General features: G+C 35.7%; 1 protein-coding gene across 6 annotated transcripts in view; it reads left to right on the top strand.

Annotated features, from left to right (window-relative positions):
* The first annotated feature begins 2,359 nt into the window (after positions 1 to 2,359).
* The window catches only part of LOC135133432 (protein vein-like), a 140,756-nt gene continuing 127,278 nt past the window's right edge, over positions 2,360 to 15,837 (top strand). For all 6 annotated transcript variants that reach the window (XM_064061817.1, XM_064061818.1, XM_064061816.1 and 3 more), the window contains exon 1: positions 2,360 to 3,170. In XM_064061817.1, coding sequence (XP_063917887.1) covers positions 2,612 to 3,170 — 559 coding nt within the window. In that variant the 5' untranslated portion in view covers positions 2,360 to 2,611. The remainder of the gene's footprint in view (positions 3,171 to 15,837) is intronic.

Below are 15,837 nucleotides of genomic sequence, written 5' to 3'. Positions count from 1 at the left end.
AAATAAAAAAAAAATCACCATAACCACCACCCCACAACTCGAGAAGCAGTACAAAGTAGTAGAGTTAAATAATTCATTACCGTATGATATGTATCTCCAAGACTATTAGACTACATATTGCAAGCAATGCGCACGCTTATACAATACCTCGCTGCGCACTCTTGTACATTTGTACATAACCTAATGTTTTCAAAGTTAAAAGCTTTTGATGGACAGAAAGTGTAAAACTGTTAGTGTATAACGACACCTTAAAAGTTACAACTAATGAAAATTATTACTGTAAAATAAAAGAACTGGTACGTACCTTACAAAAAACTAAAACTATGAGCGGTAAAAATTACATCCACACAACGTGTGAACATAAAATCGTCAGTACGACCAAACTATAAACTATATTCAGGTCACTTTTGCACCTTTATCTCAGGTTTAACATTAAATTCTGAATGGTATAACTTCATCTTACCCAGATGGCACTAATAAGCAGAAATCATCAGTGCGTACTCTTATACATATGCGCACTCTTGTACACATTTACCCTAGTCGGTCTAGTGTAGCTTCTGAGATTATCCATCTATTAAAAATCGACACAAACGACAGACAGACAGACAGACAGACGGACGGAAACGGAAGACCTATTTGTTCGTACTCTTGTTACAATATCTTAGCTTAAATTCTGGACGTAGTTGATAAATAAAGACAAAATTAATTATTATTGTTTAAATTTAGGCAATATCTTACTGTTACTTTTTTCGTCTTCTTTGTTCCTCAGATTAAACTCAAAAATAGATTTATAACTTTTTTAACTTTGCTAATCGACTTGCACGATTTTTGAAATATTTTTAAAATAAAGAAAATGGAGTATATCGTTTTTGATTTGATATTTCAATATTCAATTCAATATTTTGACAGATTAGACACGCATAAAATTTGATAATGCAATTTGTATTTTTCTCAAAAAATACAGATACATAGAATAAAAAATTAAGACGGGTTCATAAACCACAAGTTTAAGAGTATGTTATTTTGTAAAATTCATTTAAATGGCGTTTAATAAAAAATTTTGAAGGGACGTTATTCAATTGTTGGTGGGGATGATTTGCCAAATTTTTAATGCACGGCATTCCTGAAGTACGTATAAAATTTGTCAACAGTCGCTCCAGTAGTTTCCGAAATTATGTCCAATAAAAATCGAGACGTATGATTGGCGTAGAGTCGGCCACGTGGTATTTTAACGCCCTGTTAAAAATTAATGGCTTCTGAGAATATTTTTAAATATAGATACCTATGTGATCGAAATCTCCATTTTCGTAATCGACGCGCTGTGAACTGCCGTAAAAATATTGATTTTGAGATTTCTCAAAATGACTCTTTTACAGTACTTTCATAAGTTGCTTGTGCTATCCTTTAGAAAATTAAAATACGTCTAACATTTGTAAATTTTAATTTATCTTTATAAATTAAAAATAGGAGGATGGCGGTGAGACTCTTAAGAAACCCTATATCTCTATGAGGCAACGGCAACGTTTATTAATACGAAGTGTAGTACGTGAGAAGTTAGTTACACTTGATAAATCAGGCAGGAAAAGCATACATTATAAAAAGAGATTTATTAATTTATTTAAATTATAGAAGTTGTACTTAAATGTAATTAGAGTTATTACAAGCGCCCCCAAGTAGCACTATAATCTAGTATTTATTGATTAATCTACTTACAGTCCTTTTTTTTCAAATGATTACGCAATTTTATTTCACGACAAATTAAAATTCAAATATTCCTAAATTATTTTACATGTTATAAATTTTTTTCCGTTTTAATCGTTCGTGAAAGCTCATTAGTCATTACGAAGGCGAAAAATGCACCAAACCGTACGTAAAAAGAACGTCTATTTATTCCTTCTTATTTCCGTCTCAGTTTAGCTTTCTAATGACGACAAAAATTATTCATCAAAAAAATTCTGCATAAGTTAGGCGCCAGTCGAGGCGATGAGCAACACCTTCCAGTTTTTAGACTAAGCACGAAAAAATTATTTAAAAAAAACGAACAATCCCGAATTAAGACACTAAAAATGTCAGTTTTATCAAAAGGAAATTCTGTGATGGTTAATCGCAATGTTAGACCACGAGTCGCCTCGCTAAAAAAACGGTTCAAAAAAGGCGAGATTTTTTCCCGTTTTCGCGTGAATAATTACGCATTCCGAGCGTCCACGCACGCACCTCCCCCGCAACCCCTTGGTCCGTCCCGTCGGGCCGTCCCCGACGGATCCCTCCTTATCCGCGCTAATTATCCGTGTGTAATTAGGCGTAAAAAGCGTCGATAAGGCTCGTCCTGCGATCGCACGCAGCTAGTCTATCTCGAGCAGCCTTGCAGTCCGCGTCGTCGTTCCTCCGAGCGCGAGCGCGCGAAGTGTCGTAGAGTGGTCTTGGACGCCGCCGCCGCCGCCGTCCCGTCAGTCTAGGGCCGCCCTCGGCGCAGTAAGCTGGACTCCGCGATCGCGTCTTGTGCTTGTGTGCGATGTGCGGTGGTGGCTAGTGCTCAGGGATGCCGAGCACCGGCTCTCCCGGGGACCATGCAGAGGTGGCCGTGAAACCGTGAGGCGGCAACGCGGCAGACATGTGTACGATATCGTACCGGAGATGTGCATGTTTCGTGTTCCTAGTGGTCCTAGTTGTGAGTTGTTCAGGTTTCCGCGCGGATAGTCTGGAGATGACGGACGTTAGCAGGAGGAACTCGCCGGAGGGGGCGCACCGCCTGCGCCACCGACGCCAGGCGGTGGCGCCGCGCCGCCGCCTCCACTGCCCCGAGTTGGACGCGTCGTGGAAGGCGTACCGGGCGGACGCCGTCGCCGTGGCCAGCGTCGACAGCAGGAGCTTCAAGTGCAAGGGCAACTGCCCGGTGCAGTTCAAGATACACCAGTGGCTGAAGAACCACCCGCCCTACGACGATGAGCTGATTAGGCTCACGTTCCGCACAGAGAGGGGCGCCGTCTGCGACAGCGACGACGCGGAGACGACGACGCCCTACTTCCCAGTCAAGAGTATCGAGCTGAGCAAGAAGTACATCCTCTTCCTGAGGACGGACGGGCCGCACAGCTACAGGGCGGCGTACGCGCCGGAGATCTCCAAGAACAAGACGATCAAGACAGTGAGGAGAGTTAGCGACGCGCATTTCAGTAAGTTCTTTTGATCGTCCTATGAAAGTGGAAATCGTCACCGAAGACCTGCCACTAGGTGCAGGAGCTCAAGCTTATAAAGATTCACCACAAAAAAAACTAACAATAATTCTTGATTAAAGCTAGTTCATGGTTATATAAACACCAAAATGTTAAATTCGAAAACTGTCATCGCGCACAGAAAAATTACGCTATGCATAAAAACCAGAATTTTTGAATTTGTTCTGGGATGGCGTTGTGAGATTTTTATTTTTTACCATGGACGCTGTCAAGAAAAAATAGAGCTAAAGTTACGCAATTTTGATTTTTTTTTTTTGAAAATACATAAAAAAAAATTAGGTTCGAAGTTTATCTTTCTAATTTAATCAAATCGCCAACAGATGATCGACTACAAACAGACATAGTTGGTAAACCTACTTCTTCGTACCCTAGGGATTATGAAACCTTGAGAAACAAGAAATTAATCGCCAAATTGACTCTACTGTAAACTGTAATACTTCCCAAGCTTACGCTAAGTTACGAAATTATTTACACTAAAGAGTTTATTACGAAATTCAGTTAATTTGAATTGTTATTTTTCTAGTTAAAAATAAAATCAAACCAAATATCATTTCTAATATACGTACACGAAAATCGAAAAAGAAACAAAAACTAGCTGGCGTCACCGGCCAATTTATTTAAGAAACTAAATATAACCTTAAAATGTTTGTAAAGTTCCAGAGCATTCGATTTTGCAGTTTCTAAGTTAAACTGTGAAAAAATCAAAGCGGATTCATAAACCGCAGCGATTTGCTATGCAAAATTTGTCATTAAATTATTGAAGGGGATGATCAGACAAGTTATGGTTTGTTATCCATAAATACAAAAAAAAGGTCACAGCGATCAGTCCACTATTTTAATCGACTAGCTCTCTAACAAAATCGCCAGCATACTACTAACAGACAGACGAAACCGGGAGACCTATTTTCCATGCTATAGGGGCCATGAAACGTCGAGAAACTATGAAATGAGCCGTTCGCTTACGCCCACGATTTTATCTATACCCCGAAAAAGTTACGAAATTATTTACACTAAAAAGTTAATTGTGAAATTCAATTTAATTTTAGTTGAACGTATTGTTACTAATTTTTGTAGTAAAAAAAATTGCATTTTCAGTGTAAAATGAATGAAGATTTATTAATATCTAAAAATAATCGTGATGAATTTTTCATTCGTTGTCAGACGCAGGGGCAGAGCGTAATAAACAAACGTAATTACAAAATGGAAGCCCCGCCCACCGGCCCTATCCCAATTGTGATGATTTTTTTATTCGTCGTGAGTCAAGAGGGCGGAGATTAACTGCAAAATCACTATTTCTCTACGAGAAATAAAATCATGTTTTTGAGTGTCGTGTTCCTCAAAGAATGCGATGTATATTAAGAAAAAGAAATAAAGCCAAAGATTAAGCCCCACCCACACGCCTCGATCTTAATTTTGATGCAGTTTTAATTGGTTGTCAGACCGAGAGGTGGGGCGTAACTGCAAAGTCGATAATTCCCTTCACAAATTTACTATTTTAAACATATGTATTTTAAGTTTTTTGTTGTAAAAAGATGACTACAAACATTAAGAAAAAAATTTGCAAGGTTTTAGAACATTCGGATTTTAAGTTTCTAAGTTAATTTTTGTTATCAAAAATATGTATCTAGAGTAAAGCATCAAGGTGGATTCATAACTCACAGGTATATAAATTAAATGCAAAATTTTAAGATCAGATTGTTTGTACGGATGATCAGACAAATTTTGGCTAGTGTTTACCATTTACACACTAGCCCTAAATACATAAAAAGTTCACAGTAATCAGTCCATCAGTTTTATAAATTATGTGTAATAACATCACTTATAGGCAGACAGACAAAAACGGGAGACCCATTTTTTCATACTATAGAGGTCATGAAACGTCGAGAAAACATGACATGACGTCCACGAACCAAAATCGGCAACACAGGGAATCAAGGAAAATACTTACGACATTTTATCTATAGCCCAAAAAGTTACGAAATTATTATTGTATTTTAATTATAAATTGATGTCAAAATTAACCGGAACCGGGCTTTTTTAAAATGCTCGTTTTCAAAGAGGAAATTCGATTTTGTAATTTCTAAGTTAAATTGTAAAATGTTGTCACACAATCTTGCTTTTTTTCCAAAAATTTGGACATTTGTGGTAAAAAATCAAGGTGGATTCATAAACCAAATCTACTAATCTATTACTATGCAAAATTTTGACATGACGTCAACAAATATCCCTAAATACACAAAAAAATTCACACCAATCAGTCCACTACCTTCAAAGATTATCGAGAAAATATTAAATAAACCATTGGCTGACACCCATGAAGTAAAAACGACAAGAAAAAGAATCAAGGAAAATAATTTGACATTTTTTTGTGATCACCAAAAATGAAAATACGTGTTTCTAATCTTTTTCGTTATCATCTTCGCAACAACATAAAATTGACTAAGTTAGCCATCAGCTGGCTATAAACATTAACAAACTAAACGGAAAGTACCTTATCTTGTATAACGTAAATAAGTCAATCTATACTTTAAAACGAAACAATAACCACTTAAACTACAGACTAAATAAACGACATATTAATCTAAAATATTGTTGCAACCATTTATTTACATGGTCCAGCAACTCAACAGTTTATGTGGTTACATCGCTGGAACGGTACCCATGGCATAGATTCACTAGAGCTAAGTATATTAAAGTTGATATACCGGGTGAATCAGTTTGGTTTTCGCACCCGTCACACAATAGGACTTACACTGATTGAAAAAATATTTGTGACTGTAGAGTTTTGCCGGAAGTGACAGCCATTTTTTTTACCGAACGCGGAGTACTAAAATCCGCAAATTAATTAAATATTTATTTACTTTTTATTTTGGTGTTTTTTCTTCGTTATTTATCTGCGAAAATATCAGCTCGACTATGAGTGTATAAGGACGAGAAAAAATTCTACCGGATAGACTGAAAAGTATACATACAATCCATCCAAAAATGCCAGTCATTTCCGGCTAAACTTGATATTTATAATTATTCTCTGCTTCGGCGTAAGCATAGGTTTTCAAATTATTGCATTTGATGTGCCCCAGGTTACACGCGTTGGGAGTTCTACAGTATCAGTACCAAACTAAATTCGTGCGTTTTCGTAACATAAAAAGACTTCTAAAAAATATACAGTGTCGTATTCAAAGAATCTCAAATAGACGTAGCTATTGTAGCTCGCTGCGCCCGCTAGACATAGTGTGCAATGTGACATATAGTACCAAAACAACATACCACTCTTTTCACTCTCGAAATATCAATGTACACTAAAACACAACGGAACCACTTACAGTACGACTTAAATAAAGCGACAGGTTAACACTAAACAAGATCGTGGTTACATCGCCGGAACGGTACTAACTAAATCAGTTCATAGACACAAAGAACTACTCTATTTCAACTATGAGAGCAACGCAACGTAGCACGATAGTAAATACAGCTCGCTTCGCTCTCTGAAAAAAAAGAAGCCATTTTCACTCACATAAACTGCATAATAATAAAATCTAAACCCAATTAACTGATTTTAGAACAATTTATTTCCTGAGAAATAACCACTCAGAACGCATAGAGTACCCGTAAATAAAACGCCGGATTAACACTAAAATTCTGTTGTAACAATTTATTTACATGGTCCAGCAGCTCAACAGTTTACGTGGTTATTTCGCCGGAACGGTACCCACCAAATGGATTCACGGCTTGGTTGGAAGATTCACTGCTGAACGCCCCCACGATACAAAAAACGCTTCATCTTGTATTCACATTACGCGGCAAGTACTGATGGTACTGCCAGTCTGATTTTTATTGTAGTGTCTCGAGCAGTACGTTCACACTCAAAATTAGACATCCTCTGATTTTTCAGACGCAAAACTGGGTCACATTTAGCATCACTTAAAGCAAAATTCGCCGATTCAGCCCGTCGAAAAAATGATGACGTCACAGTATGCTAAATAAATCGAAAAAATACAATTGTTTCAACGAGACCGTGATTGTTCGAAGGTGAAGTCGCTCAATCGTCGACGATAATTATTGTTTCATTTCAATCCTTGCACTTTATTTTTGTAAAAGCGCAACACAAGAATGCACTTAATTTAGCGTTGTGTAAGAACGATAGCCGTCAAAAAATAAATCATACGGATCTGTAATCCGCATATCTTTGTGTTTATCTGATATTAACTGTGCTTATTTTTCGAAATCGGATGCGTAGTGATTAAACAAACATTTTTAATGGGGGATAAAAATCAAGACGGATTCATAAACCACAAGTGTAGGAGTATGTTATTTTATACAATTTAGTTGAGTAGTGTTTTAACTTCTTAGAATCACCATGTATATGTCTCTTCAGGTCTGAAAAACGCACGATTGATCTACATAAATGCCTGAAATGCCAGAGCGGCGCGTAGGTGTGTATGCAAACTATTAGAGTGACAATCGGCTGTCAAGAACCGAAGCATCACCCATCGAACCCATCGAACCCATGAACCCCCATCCAACGGCAACATCCTCTACTTTATTCATTCCGCTTCTGAATTATGCATCACACACGCTTAAAATTCCATAATTTCGACAAGCCCAATTATGCGATGTTCCGAACTGGCGTGTACGAGGGTGGGTCGAAAAGTGTCGCGGCCTTGAACCCCGCCCCGCGAAAAGCCGCCGAAGCGTGGAAAGTTTGCCTCGACTTTCCGATTAAAAATTAGTCAGCACATTATTCAGCGAGAATTTCGGCTCGGCAGACGTTTTCGAAATGTTTTTAAAGCGAGATATATTGCTGGCAGTTTTGGCAACCGATTTATTTGGCACATCATATCGGAGCTTATGTGAATATATTAGAGAAAATGAGCAGAGGTTGATGCACTTTTATATCATTCAATTCGGATTTACGACGTTATTTTTCGCGATCAGACGGATTTTAAAAAAATTGGGTGAAAATAGACGGGCTTTTTCTGCCGGATGTCGGCGAGGAACGAATCGATTTGTTCGTCGTTCGGGAAGACGGAGTGACAACGGGGACGGATGCGCAGGGCCGGATTCGAGCGCGTTTTGGCTCGTTTAACCTAGACGGAACTCGGAAAAAATATGTCGAACTGTGGCATTCGACGAAGGTGGCTGAGGACAACAGACGGAACTACAACTACAATACTTAATCCCTGACAATCATTATTATTATTTACTCTGTTTAGTCATGATAATAACCTAACTGTTAAGATAGTGTTAAGATTTAGGTGGAACAAATTTTTATTATTTTTTTTTTAAATTAGGTTATCATTGTCTAAAAAGAGAATAAAATTTATTAAAAGCAATATTTTGAAAATTTTAGCCACCTTTAAAGCTGTAACTTTCTCAAGAACTTGGATTTTATAATGAAATTGTAGACCTATACCTTTTTTTTTATTTTTAGAGATTATATAAAAACATGAAAATATGCTCATTCATTAATTGACCTTGATTCGTGTGCTTCAGTTGGCAACATGATTAGAAGGACTAAAAGACTTTTGAGGTTATCGTCGTGCGTTTTTATTTTTTTTTTATTTTTACACAATAATCAAAAATGAATAAACAAATCAAATTTTATCGATTATATACTTCAATAACTTCTTTAATTAAAAAACGCTTGTCGGTACTTTGTAAACTCTTAACCTATTTCACCCTGGCTGTCAAAAATTTGAATGTAAACGTCAAAATTTGACAATTCATTGAATTTTTATACAATCGTATCGATCAAGTTTAGACTCAAAATTTTGTTTCCAGAACCTTCTGCGACTAGGAATTACTTATTTTGCTAGACCGTTATTACTGTTATTATTTTTTGTTTTTTCACTGACAATATAACAATATTTCATGAGTGTAAGAAGTCCATTTCTCCAAGTAACGTTTTAAATTAATGAGGAAAAGTTTTCGCACGTCCGTGTTTTAAATTGCAACATGTTTCGCTTAAATACGGGCATCTTCAGGTTAAAGTTGTGTTTTAATGCTGAAAACTAATGAAAACTTTTGCAAACTCCTTGAGATCAGAAATATTTGCCATAAAACACAACGCCATTTAAACCTAACCTATAATTCAATGGTCCTTTGAAGACTATGCTCTAAAATGATTTTTAACTATACAGAGTGTTCTGTTTTTAAGGTGTAACACACAACTTAGTTTTTTTTTAATGGAACACCTTATACCACGTGTTTCTTTTATTTGATACAACCCCTATAATTTTTTTATTTTTAAAGATAAACATAGTTTTTTGAGCAAATTTGTATCATTTTAAAAGATCACTTATGTGAATAAATGACATGAGTGTTAATTTTTCAAGCTACTAGAATGTCATCAATAGATACGAATTTTTCGTTTATTTTAGTGAATAACTTTTCAAGTATTGATTTTAATATATTGGTTGCTTTATATTTTTTACAAAAAATCAATCTTTCCATCTATCAAAAAATATACCAAGTGTTCCATAAAAAAAATGAAATTGACGTCATTTTCGATTCTACCGGACGTGATAATAAAAATGTGAGGTTGCCATTATATAGATCTTTTAAAATGATACAAATTTGCTCAAAGAACAAAAAAGGTACAGGGGTTGTATCAAATAAAACAAACACCCGGTATATTTTTAGACATTTTAATTGACCTCTTTTTAGACTTTACAACTACAGTTTACTTTTGAAATTGTGATGCGACGTTGCCAAGTTACTCCAATTTTTTTTTTAATTTTTTGTCAATGGAAGAGTTCATAAAAAAAATTGCAATAGGGTTATTTTTAAATTTGATTTTACTATATTTTGTAGAAGGATAAATAAATGTACGTGCTTTGTTGTGCTATGAACTAAATCAAATTTTAATACGCACAGTGTCCCTAAAAAAAATCTAAAACCATACAATTTTTAAATATCGATATTTCAGTTTTTTCAAATGGAACACACTATATTTTATTGCTGTAAAAGCTTTGTAAATCAAGATAACAAGAAATAGAATGATATGCAGTAATAAAATATAGATGTTCTATTTGAAAAACTGAAATAGCGATATTTGAAAACTGGAATAACTAAACATTATTTATAAACACTCTGTATTTTAAAATTTTATTTAGTTGACACCACAAGATAGCGCATACCTTTATTTATCTCTCTACAAAATGTTGTTACACAGATTTTAAAAATACCTCCCCTGTGATTTTTCTTGTGGCCGTTAAAAATTCATAAAAATTAAAAAAATAGAATAGCGTGGCAACGTCGCATTGGAATTTCAAAAATAAACGTAAAGAGGTCAATCGAAATATGTATAAAATATATAGGGTGTTTCATTTAAAACATCTAAACTCTGTGTTACTACTTAAAAACAGAACACTCTGTATAGTTGAAGATAATTTTGAAGTGTAGTGCTCAAAGAACCGTACAACTTTGGTCTTTGACTTTTTCTTGTATTTCTAATAATTCATAAGATATCGAGGAATGCGCCCTTAATCACTTTCATATTTTCTCGACGTTTCATAACCTCTAGAGTACGAAAAAATAGGTCGCCCGTTTTTGTCTGTTTGACATCTGTGTCCATTTTTCTTGGACACATATTCTCCAAAACTACCGGACCGATTGATGTCAAACTTTAGATGTATGTTAAGAGTATCGAGTAAATGATGAAACGCTAACCAAAATTTCCCACCAACAAGTTGATGACGTCATCTCAAAGTTTTGAATAGTCAGTGATTTAAATTTTATAAAATGACATACCCTGTATTTATGGTTCATGAATCTGCCTTGATTGTTTACCTTCGGCTTCCAGATTTTCAAAAAAAATATAAGATGGCTCATTTGGTAAAACGTCGTGCTAAAAACACGGTGGTCGCTGGTTGGATCCTTTGAAAATAATAAAATTTCTGAGTCAAATTTTATACATTTTTGAACAAGTTGAACTGTACTTCAGGGGTGAGGGAAGTTCTTCTAAATAAGCTTAGAACAATTTTTTTAAATCACTGTAGTCACTATTTAATCACAGCCAACCCCAAAGATCGTTTTTGAAGGTCACGTAAATATTCTGAATTTACAAAAACATTTTTGACGAATAATCACTAACACAAAAAAACATAAAAATCAGGTAAGGATTTTATAGTTAAAACAAGCAAAAAATTTAGCATTGTTATTTATAATTTAGAGTGGAAATAGTGTGAGAGGACATGTTGAGTTATGACAATCTGTCACTTTGCCGTTGACCAATGGCATGTCATTTGCGTTCTGAAATGGGGGAATTAAAAAATTGGCAATAGTCCCGTCCAGACGTTTTTAGGGTGAACCGTTTTATTGCCGTTTTCTTCTCAAAGTATTTCCACTCTAAGACAAAATGTGTTTTAAATCGGTCACTTACGAATATAATTTAATTATTTAATTTAGTCAACTACGAAGATTGTAGATTGATAAAAGATCAGATCAAATTTAAAAACATTGCCATTAATAATAATAAATGAGATGGATAATTGTTCCATGATTACAATGGAACGGCTTCGATATTAAAATGGCCCCATTTTTTAAATTTTTTGCAGTGCCATTGGGATTATTTTTCAGCGAATAAAGAACATGATAAAATATTACACGAATACATTGAAACAAGGCGATCTAGTTTAAACGGTATTTCCCTCGCCCTTAAAAGTTTGATCCGATACAACTCATTTTTTTTTCATATCGAATATAAAAAGAAAATGGGATTTCAATGTTAGTAAACAATTGATTTAGTGGTTTCTAAGACATAATTATGTTAAAATTTTGTTGCACAATTTTGATTCTTTTTTAAATCTTCACTCACATTTTAGAGCTGATTTATTTAATCAAATTTTAACATGACGTCATCGCGGTTTTAAAAGGGTTAAATCAAGGAAATCTTACATAAAATCAAAATTTTTGATATAGATGTTCAGTTTGCAATAAAATTCACAATACAGTACTGAAAAAAAAAAAATTACTGAATACTTTATGTTACCTCTTCGTTTCCAAAAATTTGTTAAAAAAGCTCACAATTGAGTCGTCATCCAATTCTTCGCTGCAGCCAGCAGCTGAAACATTGTTACCGGACAAACCTCGAGTTAAATTCGGCCAGACCCACTTCCAATTTGTTGCGCCACCGCCGCCGTTTTCCGGGCACGAAAATCCTTCCATCGCGAACGAATTGAGTTGCAGGCAGCTTTTTCCAGTCACCTCGGTGCGACCTTTCACCCGACCGTCCGTTTTTTGGCGTTAAGGATGCTTCGATTCGTCTCGCGTCGTGCGGCAAGAGCAAGCACGATGAATCAGAGTGTCTGAGCTTTCGGGCGGCGAGGCCCCTTACATGGTCAACACACCGGAGCCGAATAATCCGGGCGAGTACGTGCTCTTCTCCGTATTTCGAAATGAATCAGTGTCCTATTTGCACATAATGCGCCCGCCTAATCCGATTATTTCGGATAATCGCGCGTAAAAGTGTGTCGTCCGGGAATCTGTGTCATCCGTTCTAATATTTTGTACGCACTTCGCGGTACTGGGTGACCTAGGCAGCGGAGCGCGAACGGCGCGCCGTGCGTGCTATTGTTGTCTAGGGGCAGGGGCGGGCTGGGGTAATGGTACGTTTTTTCCGGACCGTGAGTTTCTTTACTTGTGGTTTATTAATCCGCCCTTGTTTTTGACTTAAACATATAGATGTTTAGGAAACTAAATAAAAAATTAGATGACGTCATCTCAAAATTTTGACTTCAAATTATTATCACATCAATAAGGTAAGCAAATATTACTTATTAAATTAAAAACTGTAAAAATAATTTTGAAAAATATATGAGCCATTTTTATTTTTATTTCTATTGTACAAATCGTAAAAAAAATCTAAAAAATTTCTGAAGGTCTCGGAGAAATCTTTTGAGCTTGGATTCTTCTTCAGAAGCTTCTAATTAGTAAAAAGAGCAAATTTCGCACAAATCAGACTCGGTTTAAACGAAATAGCTTGAGATATAATAAATCCGAAAAATTCCATTCCAAATAAATAAAAAAAAAAATACCTCGATGAAAATTGCTCCATTTATAATTCGAACCTTTAGAACAATAATCCGGGCTCGAAAATAGTCTCCGTGATATTTTTTAAATTTTTTTTCATTTCAACACTGATACTCATAAAACAAATTTCAAATTTGACAGCTCGTACGGGAAGAGGGCCCAAAGCGGGCACCATAAAGAAAAATATTAAAAAAAGTAGTTTATGGATAATCTAGATCCTTTAAATTTTTATTTTATAATGCTTGATTTAACCCTTTTCAATGATGCATAACTAAAATTCAAGAAAATTTATTAAAAAAAAAGTTAGAAGCAGATAACTAAATCTTTACAACTGCCCGCTTTGCCCTACGGGGAGGCCTAAAGCGGGCATTCAGCTAGGGCAAACCAGGCAATGGTTAAGGTTGGCGTCTGGTTCGGTTTCGCTCTATACTAAATACATTGAAAACATTGTCGGGGTTTCCGGAATTGCATTTTAGAAATACTGAAGTCTGCAACCAAACCAGAAGTTAAGTAAGCTCATTTTAATAGATTTTGACTTTTCGAGAGTTATTTACCTCAGTCATGGATTTTTTTAGGGTTATAAATGGTATCAAAAGAAAGCTGACACATTTCCCCAGAGGACCTTCTATCTCAAAATGCAAACCTCTTCAGCACTTCGTCAAAAAATGCATCAATGTGTCGATTAAAGTGTGATGTAAAAGTTGCTCAACTTTATATTTTTTTTTTTTGTAAAAACTGTAGACTAGATATGAATATAAATATGAAGGTCCCCTGGACTGAAGTTTGGTAATTCGAAATATAATTTTTTTAAAGCGATATATCTCGTATCTTTCTTTTTGGTTTTTTCACTTCTTAGACTTCGTTTTATCTTCAGCAAGTTCTTCTTTTATAATTTGTTTCACAGACTCCACATTGCCTTTGTTCTTCTTTTCGAAACAACTATAGATATTTAGTAAATACACTAGAAGGACAAACCGGACAAGTGCCCGCTTTGCCCTGCCCGCTTTGCCCATTTCGACAATTAAAATTGCAAACAACATCTAAACTCAAAATGATGCGACAAGTGGCAGTTAACTGCTACCTTATGGTAGCCGAATAAACACAAATTGACAAACGAATTTCATTTTTAGCTTAAAAATCACAAACATAGAAAAAACAGATGTGACACACTTTGCAATATTTTGCAAAACCATGTGAAAATTATTTATTTATTACAGCACATAATTGGGTACTCGCAGGAGACCCGGGCGACTGATGTGAAGTATGCGGGGGGGGGATGCACTATGTCCGCGCGGTTAGGGCGCACCATCTTTTGAAACGCCAAAACTAAAGAGAGTGCCCGCTTTAGGCTCTATGCCCGCTTTAGGCCCCCTTCCCCTAACTCCAGAACGAGATGAGATACTGGATTTTGGTTTCCACTGTTCGATTTCTTCAAGTTTTGTAGTCCTATCGGTCGATTTTCAGGCCGACTTCTACAGCGGTTCAGAATCTACAGACGGATATATCGGACGGTATCGTTTTCTGGAATTGTTGATTTTTAAAAATTCCAAAAAAATTTGGAGGTGCTGAAGAAATATTTTGAGGGCTTATTTAATGAAGAGAGCAATTTTCACATAAATTAGAGTTCGGGCTCGAAAGGTGTCTCCGGCCTTCTGATATATTTTTTTTTTTATTTAGTGAACAACTCATAAAACAAATTTCAGTTTCGACAACTCATAACTCCGGAACGAGATGAGATATTAAATTCCGGTTTTCACTACTCGATTTCTTGAAGTTTTCTAATCACATAGGTTGATTTTCAGGTCAAATTCTACACACGTTTAGAATTGACAAATGAATATATCGGACGGTGTCGTTTTTCGGAAGTGTCATAGGTCAAAAAAATTACAAAAAAAATCGGTTGTCTGTAAAGTCGGTTTACTGACGATAGTTGAACGTGACAACGTCTTAAGAAAATACTGATGGAATGGTAGCATTTTTCAAAAGAAAATTTTAATTTCATTTGTTTAATAGATTTGTATGTATATAGAGAAGGAGGTAATTAGAAATCACAATGAAATTGATCAAGTTAGATTTTCTCGCTTGCACTTCAAGCCTTACATGGAACGCCTCAGAGCGAGGTAACGCCGCATGAGTTACATGGAACGCCTCAAAGCGAGGTAACGCCGCATGAGTCACATGGAACGCCTCAGAGCGAGGTAACTACAAAAAAAAACTGGAGGCCTGAAGAAATCTTTTGAGCCTCTATTTTTTTCAGGAGTTTGGAGTTACTGAAGGGCGCAATTTTCACACAATTCGGAGTCCGTTTAAGCCAAATAGCTTGACGTGGTATAAACCCGAAAATTTTGACAAATTCGAAAAAATTAAATAAAATAAAATTCTCTCGATACGTTGGAAAACTGCTTTTTTACAATTTGAACTTATTGAGTAATAATAGGGGCTTGAATGATGTCTTCGGGACCCCTTGAATTTTTTGGAAATTTTTGGCGAATAACTTTACTTTAAATCAGAGCCTGATATTTCCACTGGTCAAATTTCACTTGAAACTTATTTGCCACTTTCTAGAACAACATTT

This window comes from Zophobas morio, unplaced genomic scaffold (genome assembly GCF_036711695.1).
Source record: "Zophobas morio isolate AGI-343-1 ecotype UQ-CSIRO unplaced genomic scaffold, CSIRO_AGI_Zmor_V1 ptg000022l, whole genome shotgun sequence".
NCBI classification, from domain to species: domain Eukaryota; kingdom Metazoa; phylum Arthropoda; class Insecta; order Coleoptera; family Tenebrionidae; genus Zophobas; species Zophobas morio.
This window is presented reverse-complemented; position numbering and strand designations above follow the sequence as displayed.